This window comes from Colossoma macropomum, unplaced genomic scaffold (genome assembly GCF_904425465.1).
Source record: "Colossoma macropomum unplaced genomic scaffold, Colossoma_macropomum, whole genome shotgun sequence".
Lineage (NCBI taxonomy): Eukaryota > Metazoa > Chordata > Actinopteri > Characiformes > Serrasalmidae > Colossoma > Colossoma macropomum.
In genome coordinates this window covers 18,173,395-18,185,747 of record NW_023494785.1, presented here as the reverse complement: position 1 = coordinate 18,185,747, position 12,353 = coordinate 18,173,395, and the positions used below count along the sequence as shown (strand labels likewise).

General features: G+C 40.7%; 1 protein-coding gene across 1 annotated transcript in view; it reads right to left on the bottom strand.

Annotated features, from left to right (window-relative positions):
* dpyda.1 (dihydropyrimidine dehydrogenase a, tandem duplicate 1) overlaps positions 1 to 12,353 on the bottom strand; it is a 150,967-nt gene that overhangs the window by 86,661 nt on the left and 51,953 nt on the right. The window contains exons 9-11 of the mRNA XM_036585678.1: positions 7,554 to 7,661; positions 6,248 to 6,417; positions 2,361 to 2,571 (exon numbers count right to left, since the gene is read on the bottom strand). Of these exons, the coding sequence (XP_036441571.1) occupies positions 2,361 to 2,571; positions 6,248 to 6,417; positions 7,554 to 7,661 (489 nt within the window). The remainder of the gene's footprint in view (positions 1 to 2,360; positions 2,572 to 6,247; positions 6,418 to 7,553; positions 7,662 to 12,353) is intronic.

Here is a 12,353-nt window from a genome sequence, read left to right as displayed (position 1 = left end):
CCAGCATTCGCTAATGTTAAGCACATTGCCCAGATGTTGTTAATACTGTACATAAATCACAATGGTCTGTTAAAGTACACTTTGTGACTTTGGAGTAACAAAAGTGTTGGCCTAATTATGCCAGTGGTTATATAATAGGGTAATAAGGTGCTCTGAAACATCTAAAAGAAACTGTCTGCTAGAGTAAACATATGAGCGCAATATAGATGTAAACTTTTTATTTATTTATTATTGTTTATAGTTTGGCTTTCATCCAATTAAAACACTCTGGGCAGTCTTAAAATGGTCAGGAAAAAAGGATTAAATGTAACGAGTCATGCAGCTGAAACAGAAAACAGGAGCAGGAGCATACAGATACTTATTTTACATTTCCCTTATTCATTACATTGTGATCATTTGGTTGAATAAATATGTACTTTCCAGTCATAGCTAATTATAAAAGCATGTAAAACATGCACAAATTATGCTTGCTTAAGTCGTGCGGATATTAGCATATCCTTGCTGCTTTGGAGGGCTGGGTAATGGCTTTGCTGGGTAACCAGTTGTGTAAAGCTCGAACTCTCTGTGTAGGATGAATCTCATTACTGGGACATGTCATCTCTGGTCAACTCTGGACAGCGCTATCCCCCTGTGACATTACTTCCTATTTATTCAGTGTGACCCTAATTGAAAATCATAGCAGGTGTGCCCTTTATCGGTGTAATCTCATTAGCAAACTTCACAAATGTGTCAGGAAAGAAGTTCTGCTCCGTCGGTGGTGGAGAACGTGTCGTACACAGCAGCCCACAGATGATCACAAAAGTTGCTGCTCACTGAAGCGGATACCCACTGAATGATAATGTTAATAAAATGCTCCCTACGCATAACAGGTTGTGCTTATATTACAGTACATTTCATTACTACGGGGTTGATTTTGCCAAAAACAGTAGGTGGGAGAACTAGGTTGAAAGGTATGCAGTTAAAATCTTTGCATAGTTGCAAGATATGTTCACAAGGCTTAATGCTTTCCTGTATGAGAACCCTCACTAACCCTTGCTAGCGATAATAAAAGCATGATTCAATATTAGTTATTTTGGATTCATAGGGTATCAAAATAAGCAGACAAATTCTGTAAAAGTAAAAATATGAACATATTATAATTTGAATTCCATGAAAAACTATTGATGTGAATACATTCTTGTTTTGTGGTAAGAAAACCAATTCTGTACATTTTGATGTTTTTGTCACTGCCTGACAATAAAAACAGAAAAATGTTGTCAGTGCAAACTCAGAGCTGTGGATATAAATCAAATGTATGTGCAACTCAATGCATACTTATTATGCAATTAAATATGTAATTATGTAATTACATTTGAATAGTCTACCAAAACAAAAGTAATAACTAGACTTCTGGTCAATACACAGAGAAAAGGTAAATACCTTCATGGTTAAAACTATGGCTTACTATCTAGAGATCTGCATCAAATCAAGCTAAAATTGTATAAAATGGTACAACAAAGACACTTTCTACTGCAGCATTCTCTTATACTAATGGGCATGTTGTTTCTGCATGATCACGTTAGTACCATTCTCCATGAATAATTCCAGGTGTAACAGCCCCATAATGGCTTGTGTTTGCTCCTGGAGGGCTGTCTGTGGGAGCTCAATGCTAATCCCTTTTTCACATTGCGTTTTAAGCAGCTCTCCATTTACCCACCTTATAAAACTCATTCAAGGCCATCCATCACTACACTGCCATCAGCAAAGGAGGAGAAAATCTGAAAAGACCTGTGCCAAATAAGCCCAAAAGACATCCTGGACACTTCCTCAATGTTTTGTTGGTGACTTTAGTGAAAGGATGGCTTTGATCCTTTAAAAAGACTTCAGAAAAACATCATAAGAGGAAGACACATAAAGAGCGAAAGCATGTCTGCCCTACAAAACCTCTCAGAGTCACTTTGGCACTTCGCTGACAACAGTTTAAACAAAGTCCTGATTTCTAGCTTCACCGGTTGCCATGAAAACAAGCGAGCGGATTACTAGAGACAGTGGGACACCTGTTCAAATGTACCATCGCCCACTTCATCACTTAATCAGAGAGCACTGGCACAGCTAGGCAGGCAAGCTAATTCAGCCTAATTCAAATGAATAGAGTGCTAAAACAACACTGACAATATGGCTGCGTCCATTTAAAAATGGCAGCCACTTACAACACTGATGGGTTTATTTAGAACATAATGAAGCTCTAAAGGTACATGGAATACACAGGAATCTGCTGTGCTGAAGCTGCTGTGCAGACATCTGACTGATGTGCTTATTGCATGGACGTATATAATGTATGTTGGCTGCATACGATCATAATGTTGTGTAAGACGTCCTACCTTTCGGGTCACTGAGTACAGAGCCAAAAGCACTAATAATGAAGTCAGCTTTTAGGCGAGTGATCTGCTCCTGGTCCTCCACCCATTCGCCAGTGGCAGTCTGCTCTGTCCGGCAGAACTCCAAGCCATGAACGCGACCTTCCTTCAGCAGGACCTCCCTCGGGGACAGAAAAGGCAGGAACTCGCACTTCTCTTCCTTAGCCAGCTCCATCTACTCAGACAGCAGAGAGAACACAATAATGAGTAGTTACATTCAGTTACACCTGTATGACAAATCAGTGCCCTCTATGATCTGTAGCTTCTTTTGCCCATCATGACAAAATATACAGTGTGGTCAGACTATCATTGTCATATCAAAATCACATTGAGGTTGACTTTTTTACACCACTAGAAAACTGCAGCTGCCTTTTAAATTGTGTGAACATTTCATGATGAAAGGATCAATAGAAATGATCCAAAATTACTTGGAATTTATCTGAAGCAAATATCAAAGACCACCCTTCATTTGTTTAATTTCCAGTCACACCGGCCATTAAGAACAAGTTATTCATTTTTCAGCATAAGGAAAAAAGGAAAGCACATTTTCAGTATTAGTGTTTCCACCCTTTGCCTTTATTACAGCTTTCATTTTCAGGAGAACTGCTTTCAGTTTTTGAAAAATATTTTTCCACACTTCCAAAGTTCAGTCTCAGAAGTTGGTGCTATTTTCTGCTTATTACAATCCAAGTAGCAGCAAACACATTCAGTGATGTTGAGGGCCAGACCAGCAGCTTCTTTGTTCAATTTGCATATTTTTTGCTTATTTCATTTTCTCAGTGACAGCTTCTCAACAGCTACACATCCTTTCAGACCCACAGTGTTGAGTTGTCTTCTCATAGTGGAAAGATGGACAGAAACACCTGTGGATTTTTTCAAATCTGAATAAGCAGCGCAGCTTGATTTTCTCCTCTCTTTCAAAGATGAAAACTTTAAGTACTGTTTATCTGATAGTTTTGGTGGTCTACATCATCTTACGCTGTTATTAGGAATTTTCTTCGTATCTTTTGCTCTTTGTGGTCTCTGATTTTTGCACAGTACTGTCTACATTATATGTATAAACATATAATAAAATTAAGAAAATTTTTCACTTGTCCTGAAAAGTTTACCTTTTCAGAAATGCAAGTTTTTTTTCTTTAAATTAATACCAATATGGAATAGCTTGTAACATCTAATGTAGGTCTTATTTTATGCCTAAAGAAGAGATAAACACTGTATTTATCTTGTGAGAAGGCAAAGTGGATTTACAACAAACAACACAAAAAACTCAGTGTAAAGCGTTACTGAGGCATCCCAAGATTTTCTGTCAAATTAATGAAAATCAACCCACAGAGAGGGTCATCTGAATTACAGCTGCACCTGAGATGTGTCTAAAAAGAAGTGTAGCCACGAAATGATGGCTGTCTTTTTCCCTTCAACAATACTTGTCTAAACTGTCTCAGTTCACATCAATGCACATTGCTCACATAACTCTGAGCGATTTTTTTTTCTAGCTTTCCATGTGAAGGTTACTTACGCCTACAAGATCCCTAAACTTAATATACCTTATAAACAAACTTAATTAGTTGGAGGTGATGGAAGCAGCATTGCCAGGGCTCTCTGCAGGAGAGTGTAAACAGATGTGAATAATTACCTTACTTTTCCTATTTTCTTTAAGTTATTTCTGTCGTTTCTATGGTAGCGCAGAGGTGGGCACAGAGAAGGGCAACACAAGGCGTGACAAAAGTATTCTTCAGAGGGTGATTAAGAATAGATTTCTTCATTTACTGTATTACCTTGCCTCTGTATTTTCATTTATTGATCTGTTCTTTTCTAACTTTATCACGTTCATGTCACGGAACATCACATACCAAGGGAATAAAGACAGATAACTTTTCACCAATGATATGAGGGAAAGATCTTGGGAGAACTAAACTACATAAGAAAGTACTATGATCTATGGGCGGCACGGTGGCGCAGGGGGTAGCGCTGTCGCCTCACAGCAAGAATGGCCTGGGTTCGATTCCCGGCCGGGTGACCAGGGTCATTTCTGTGTGGAGTTTGCCTGTTCTCCCCGTGTCTGCGTGGGTTTCCTCCAGGTACTCCGGTTTCCTCCCACAGTCCAAAAACATGCAGTCAGGCCAACTGGACATGCTAAAATTGCCCCTAGGTATGAGTGAGTGTGTGAATGTGTATGTCTGTCTGTCTGTCTGCTGCCCTGTGATGGACTGGTGACCTGTCCAGGGTGTATCCTGCCTTCCGCCCAATCACAGCTGTGATAGGCTCCAGCACCCCACCGCGACCCAGAAGGATAAGTGGTTTAGATGATGTATGTATGTATACATATATATATATATATATATATATGTATATACTATCTAATATACAAGGTGCTGTGCAAAAGTCAGAGGCCCAATTGTAATTAATTTCCAAATTACAGTACAAGCTCATGAAACAACAAAAATGAAGCAAAAAGACAGGTGCTCCTGGGGCATGGGCACAGCAAACTCAAAATAACAATTCCACGCTGTTGCAAAAACCAAAATCCATCCGCATCCATAAAGCTTGTGCAAAATAAATCCCAGAACAAAGAAATTCCCAGGCACGCTGCCTTAAAAAAAGTATAAAAAAGCCTTGACATGCCATTGCTCTGTGTCCTGATGATTTTTATACATATTGCCAAGTTTCAATAAAAGGTTTTTTTATACTTTTCTTAAGATGGTGTGCCTCGGAATTTCTTTGTTTTGGGATTTACTTTGCACAAGGTTTATGGATGCAGATGGATTTCGGTTTCTGCCATTCCCAGCATGGAATTGTTCATTTCTTCTTGAGAAATATCTCAGATACAAAAATCAATTTACATAAGAAAGGAGAAACCTATTTAAAAAAAAATTATGAAAGGAAAATGGGGCTCCTAACAACCATGCATGACGTGGTAGACCATCATAACTGTCACCGTCAGATAAACAGTACTTAAAGCTTTCATCTTTGAGAGAGAGGAGAAAATCAAGCTACACTCTCACTTCCAATCTGAAAAAATCCACAATTGTTTATGTCCATCCTTCTACTATGAGAAGACAACTCAACACTGTGGGTCTGTCAAGAAGCTGTAACTAAGAAAAGGAAAGAAAAGGAAACAGACAAAAAAGAAGAACATTTGCAAATTAAACACAGAAGCTGCTGGAACCAATGGAATAACTTCTCTAGAAGTAACTTCTCTAAAAAGATAACTTCTCCACAGAAAACTACTAAAAGATACAATGCTACAGATTTAAGATAGTTTCACTTGCCATGACATACTTTGTTGCAGTGTAGGGTTTAAAAAAAGTATTTTAAGTTTTTGGTTTTCTCCAAAGTTATTGCAGTTCCTGCGACACATATCTCTCGAAGAACGGCCTAAATGGAGCCGTTCATGCCATCCTTTGGCTGACTGGCGTCATTATCAGAGAGGAAATAGTGCAGAGCAGGCTGCATCTAGGAGAGAGAGAGAGAGAGAGAGAGAGAGAGAGAGAGAGAGTGAGAGAGAGAGAGAGAGAGAGAGGGGGGACTTTTGACAGTAATCTCCCCCTGAAAGCAAAGACAAGTCTGTGCAATAAATGAGGGAGGAGAGGCTTAGGAGTGGTGTCAGTGGGCCAGAGAGAGAGAGAGAGTGAGTGAGAAAGAGAGAGAGAGAAGACAGAGAGAGGACATTCTCACGGACGTCTTAATAAACCCTCTGCCTCAGACTCCCCTCGCAAGACCAAATATTAATAAGCTGCTGCCTGCTGTTGACTTTTTCTCTCTTCTTCTCCTCTCCGTACTTCAGCACACCCCCCTCAAGCACCTCCCGCCTCCTCTTCCCCTCCCTGTATTTCCTCCCATTTTCTGCTCACCTCCTCTGGGACAGCACGTATGTTGGTGAAACCCCGTCTGAAGACCACATAGACCCGTTGCGCGCCGCAGCGGAGGGCAGAGGTGGCGCAGTCGAAGGCAGTGTCTCCGGCCCCCAGAACGATCACGCTGCCGCGGAGCCGGGGCAGCGTCCAGCCGCAACCACACATCCCTGAGCCCCAGAGAGAGGGAGAGATAGAGAAAAAGCAGGCAGAGGGAGAGAGAGTGAGAAAAAGGAAAAAACACGATTTCCTCCTGCAGAACTATTCCCACTTAACGGCTCAGCAGATACTAGTACTTAAAGCGGTGTAAAATTGCATCTTGGAGTCTGCAGACACAGCATGTCACTATCAAATTATTCTGCTCCGATGAGAGGCACATAACCCCCCACCTTCCCCACCCCACACCCCTCAAAACCTCTTTTTTTTCAGGAAATCTCCTCGTATGGGTAATTTCATAGCCCGAACCCTTCTACCTTTCCTTCACCATTCACCTTTTTTTCCCTTATCTTTAATAGGGATGACTACCGATTCTATTGAACGCGGCTGATTTCGACACGTGATAATGCACACCACTGAATCTATCAGAGTGTGATCTGCTCAGGCCTTTCTAGATGTGTCGCACAAAGACACATAAAAGGCTCCTTCCACAAAGCACAGACCCTATTACGCACCAACTCTCCTATTCACGCACACACGCAAATACATCCTTCTCTCCTTTGGGTCACAAGTATGGGCAAATACAGTATATGGTGTATTAAATACCAATTATGCATTTCCATGCAGTTGTACTACTCACACATATGGGTTTTATTCATTCAGCGTTAAAAGCTGCATATTCATACTGGACCTCATAAATGTATGGGGCTTCAAATACGTCTTCCAGTTATGTCACACAGCGATACCATGGGTGCAAGGTAATGCCTTTTTGAAAAAAATACATACTTGTGAGCAGCACAGCCATTGAAAAGAGTGTGTTTTTTATTTTTCTCCTCCAAGTAGTCCTACACGGCCGTGACATAATCATTCATTTTCAGAACGCTTCAATAGTCTTTTATGGAGGTTCATTGCTGGCATAGTTTTACTCAATATCTCAGAGTTTTTCATAGGTGTTTTATAGTAGGTGCGTTTTCACTGATCCAGGCATTCTCTCACGCTACAGAATCTAAAGAGATGCTTCCAAAGATGTCAAGGGTAAAAAGACAGCCTTGCGGATACAGAAAGGCCCTTATGTAATGTGCTTTGGAAAGCGGCGTTTTGGAGTCAATAGGTAAAAGTTTTCAGCAAACTAATTTCTATGGGTCTTTACCTGGTTTGCTGGCCTTGGCAACTAGTGGGAGAAAATCCTTGGAAGTATAAAATCCCTGCTCCATAGAGAGGCCTTCAAAGATTCTGTGCCTGTTAGCTTGAGGTAGACCTGTAGAAAATAGTGAGAAAGGATCATCGGCATTGCATTGCTGTTTTACGCTCCACAACGAATACAAGCTGTAATTAAAAAAATCTTTCTCTGCAAACATTCAAACTGCTTGACATGTCTCCTCTCACTAGACTCATAAAAAAATGTAACTTCTTAAATTCCCTGGCTTAAGCCTTATTATTCAGTAACTGCATGGAAAACAACGCAATGCATTGAGCTACTAGTTCTAGATGTAAGGAATAGATGCCTGGACCCACTGAAGGCTCCAGGATAATTCAATGGGATAATAATCGTCTTCAATGACCACTAGATTGCAAGTCTGCAGAACTAAGCAGTATGTACTGCATAGTGTGTAAACCTCATGCCCAGGCAAAGCTTCCTCAACAGAACACGCGCTCCTCATTTTCAACTCCCATCACGAGAACGCTATTCATTTTCTCTCTTTACACCCTTCCTTTAAATATAGCTTGCCCTAACACATCCCCCCATGCTCCTGTTTCCCTACATTCATGGGTGTCCATAAATGCACTCCTCCACTTGCAGAGAGAAGATGCTGCCTCACTCCATCACTCTCTGATAGACAGTATCAGATATCCCTGAGCCTGGCTGCTGCTCACGATCTGTTCTAGCACTGTATACTGCCATTAACCTCATCACACTACCTTGTCATTATTCTCGTGGTTTAGGAGGGAGCAATATTTAAATATAAGCTTCAGGAATGTCTAACAAAGCTTCTGATTTGCCATAACCTGTCATTATCACTTCCATTGAAAGGAAACAGAAAGAGATGTTAGCAAGGCTCAGATGCAGGCTTGGGGGGCTGGGTGGAAGATTTCTTTCTTGAGGAGTTTAACAGCAGCAAATTACAGATTTACTACTTGATACAAATTCATTTCAAATGTGATTATAGGGTCTTTTGCAAGGAATCAGAAATTTGGAGAGAGCAGAAACACGAGAACTTCATATGATCCAATTTGATCAGGACAGAAAGCACGTATTGAGTGTTTAAGTGATCGAGAGAGGGAAGAGCAAAGTCGCTCCTGTCAAAATCAATTAGCTTTCACCGCATACGCTTCAGTGTTAATTTGATTTCAGAAACTGCCCTGCCAAAGTTCTGCATTACAACATGCTTTAATGGACTTTACTGTCTTTATAATTCTCCACTCAGCCACTTTTTGCCCAATTTGCGCACATCATGGGAGCACATGGCATGCTATCCTGATGAATCCTCCCGCCCACTCACCTTGTTAGGGATCATATTCTTAATTTAGCCATTCTTTTTGGCTTGGAGAACATGGACGGCATGCATTTTTGTGAGATGAAAGAGCACCCCATGATTAAGAAAGTTACACTCATTATTAATGAAACTAGTCATTAAATCATACAATAATTAGGTAGCCACATTTCATCGAGACAAAATCACACCTTTGCCATCATCAATAACGCAGTAATTAGCAAGTGTTTCAAAGTTAGTTGCACCAAGCCAAGTCTGCGTCTCTGTTCTGAAGGAGCATCACTTATCAAGCACATAATCAGCTTGCCAACCCTGTTAAAGCAGATGTATACTGGACAACAGCCATATTAAATGTCTGAGAGAGAATGTATATGTCTAGCATGGTCCATATACACAAACGGCACAAGCAGTTTTACTGCTGTATAAATGGAGCCAGGCTGTGGATTGTGAACTGCATACCGCACAGACAAGAGCTCAGTAAATATGGAAATGAGTAGCAAGCTAATGGCAATGATCTGTAAACTGGATTATGGGCATGCTTTAAACTCAAGCCTTCTAAAATAAATTAAACTCAGGCCTTCTAAAATAAACGGACACAATGACCATGATGCTGGACACATGGCATTCCTGACATTTTAGCAGCTAAGCAATATTGATAAGTAAATGATGAACGTTCGCTATGTGGCTATTACGATGGACCAATTAAAGCCTGCATTTTTCTTAATTTAGAGCTGCCCAGCGCACTACAGTTAATTAACTAAAGCAATCACTGTACCTAAGATTACAGACATCTAAACATCTGCCAGTTTTTGAACATTCTTCGAAGCAAAGCAGAGTTTCAAATTACAGAGCATCTTATTTTGTATGTGTCGCATTAATAGGATCTTAAAAAGAACATGCTTATGTAGAAGTGTCCTTGAGGGTGTGAAAAATTCTCACTTTAAACGTTGTGTAGTTGGGCATGGTCGATAGCACAGTTCCTCTGAAAGATTTATTAAAAAGAGGAGGTAGGTGAGCCAAACTTCTAACACGTTCTCATGCATAAAAATGACCAGCGGCGCATGAATAACACGAACAAACAAAAGCACCTGCAACTTCCCCATGGCTGACTTCCTCTGAGCACACTCTGTTTATGCTAGTGAGAAAGATTCAAGAAGTTATGGCACATTACCCTTTCCAGTCATTTCAGTCTGTGCTGACAGGTAGGATACTGCACACTGCTATCCATTAGCATTCCCTGTCAAGTATCAAAGTCTAGGGAAAAAACAAAAAAACAGAGGAAACCTTAGCGGCACACCTTGACAAAGTGGATTTAAACAAAAAAGACTGCTAGTCTGTGACAGCTCTTTTTGAACGTAATGCGTCTCCATTTGTCCCATCCTGCATGCCATTCCGACTCCTGCACTGAGCCATGCTGCAGCAAGCATGCGCCCTGGCCTCTTTCTTTATGAAAAATCAAAAATAATAAATCATCTGTTGGGGATGCTTCACTAGCAAGCAGGTCCTCCCTCGTTAATCATGCGTTATCAGTGAGCATCAGTGAGAGGGAGGCAGCGGCCGTGGAGGGGGAGGGTCTCAGCCAGCTCCTCTCTTCAGCCTCCGACTTTCATCCACTGAGCAGTCCCTGACCTCTCTCACCCTTATGAATTGCACAAAGATGAACAAGAGACCAAGGCCACGGTGTTAAATAATGCAGAGTCACACTAAGTGCATTAAGATTTAACATAAATAAAGACCTCACAGGCAATAAATGCCCTCTTTCTGGCGTATTCATTAACCTTGTCTTTAGTAAAAATGGGACATTCCCAAAGAGAACGTGTTGAGAAAATGGCTTTCTTTTTTCATTGTATGGAAGTTAATCAAAGTCACCAGGTTTCTGCTTTTTGACGGATACAGAATAACTGTGACTCATGTCTTTTCAGGACAGATTTAAAGAAATACTTCATAATTTTTCAGGCAAAACTGTACAGCCCTGTGTGTAATATAATGTGTAATATAAAACGTCGCACTGACTAACTGCAAAGAAGTAGTAATTACGGTGGAAGGCATCGAGCCACTATTGATTGTCCAGCTTTTAGAATCACCAAGCTTTTATAAGTACTACATATCTGCACATCTGAAACTTTGATGGATTCAATATAATCCTGTTCTTCATGTGCCTTTGTGTATTGACCTGTTCCTCTTCTTGTTGCTGTACTGCCCCCCCCCACACACACACAAAGGTCATTAACATTGTGGCTTTTCATAACTCGCTCCTTTAAAGATGCTTTAGGCAAATCTAAACCCCTCACTTTAGCAAATGTATATGCTTCTTTCATGTGAAGTAAGTTCAGCCAGGAGTTTCTCTCTGCATAAATAGAAGTCCATTATGGGTCTACAGTGCAGCACAGTGGTTAAAGGGTTAACTCTGTCTTTAAAGCAATTGAACCTCTGAGTCAGCTTCTTAAGCCTATAGCCCAGAAACAATGGCCTTATCGGCCTCCCTCAACCCGCCTCCCATTTAGCCTACTGCCAGGAAGAAATTTGCATGTCAATCATGTCTGAGGATGACATTTAAAAAGCCTGTAAAGGACTAGTGTGAAATCACAGAAATTAATTGCAAACACCGCGCACTTTCATTTTCTCCGGGAATTGAAATTCCTTTACATCCTTTTGCAAAGAGAAATCCCAAAATGGTTCACATAAACGACTCAACGTAATTAGGATGCCAGTATCAAAAGTCTTGGAGCGTTTCGACACAATGAATTATACACATTTTTTTTTTCGCTTATCAGTTCAGTACAAAAAGACAAACAAAGAGACTGCTTCAGGTAATGTTTGAATTTCTAAGATCAATATATGACAGCTGAGTTTCTTTTTTCACTATAGAAAGCTAAATTAAGCTGGCGATCATCTTCCTAAATGGGACAAGGGCATTTTCAGATGTACGCGTTATCATTTGAAATGCATCATAATTTCAGAAGAAGGACCTCAGTGACTCATTCCAGTGGATAAAAGCAAAGTTGTGGATGTTTATATCCAAGGATGTGCAGGGTAACAAGATGAATACAGCCTAGTGAGACAGCAAATTAAAAGAACAACAGTTAGCTGCAGCAGGTGAGCATGCTAGTGCTGACAGAGAGGCAGTACATCTACATATAAAAAAAATGCACTTTATCGGCAGAGCCAATATGATAATCAGTAATTGATTCAGAAAGGCAGAGGCCATGTATTATGTAATGTGCTGTTCTGACAGTCAATAAAAAACGAGAAATAGAGAGAGCGAAAGAGAGAGCGAACACTGAGCATGTCTTGGCCTTTCTCCTGTTCGCGTGCTGCCTATAGACAGTGCAGGGGAGGATGTTATCACTGGGCTCTGCTGATAAGGTATGATGCCTAGGAGCATTCAGGTCAACAAGTGAGAGCGGTGAATAGCTCAGCAGGGGGAAAGCAGGGGAGAGGGACCTGACAGGAGACCA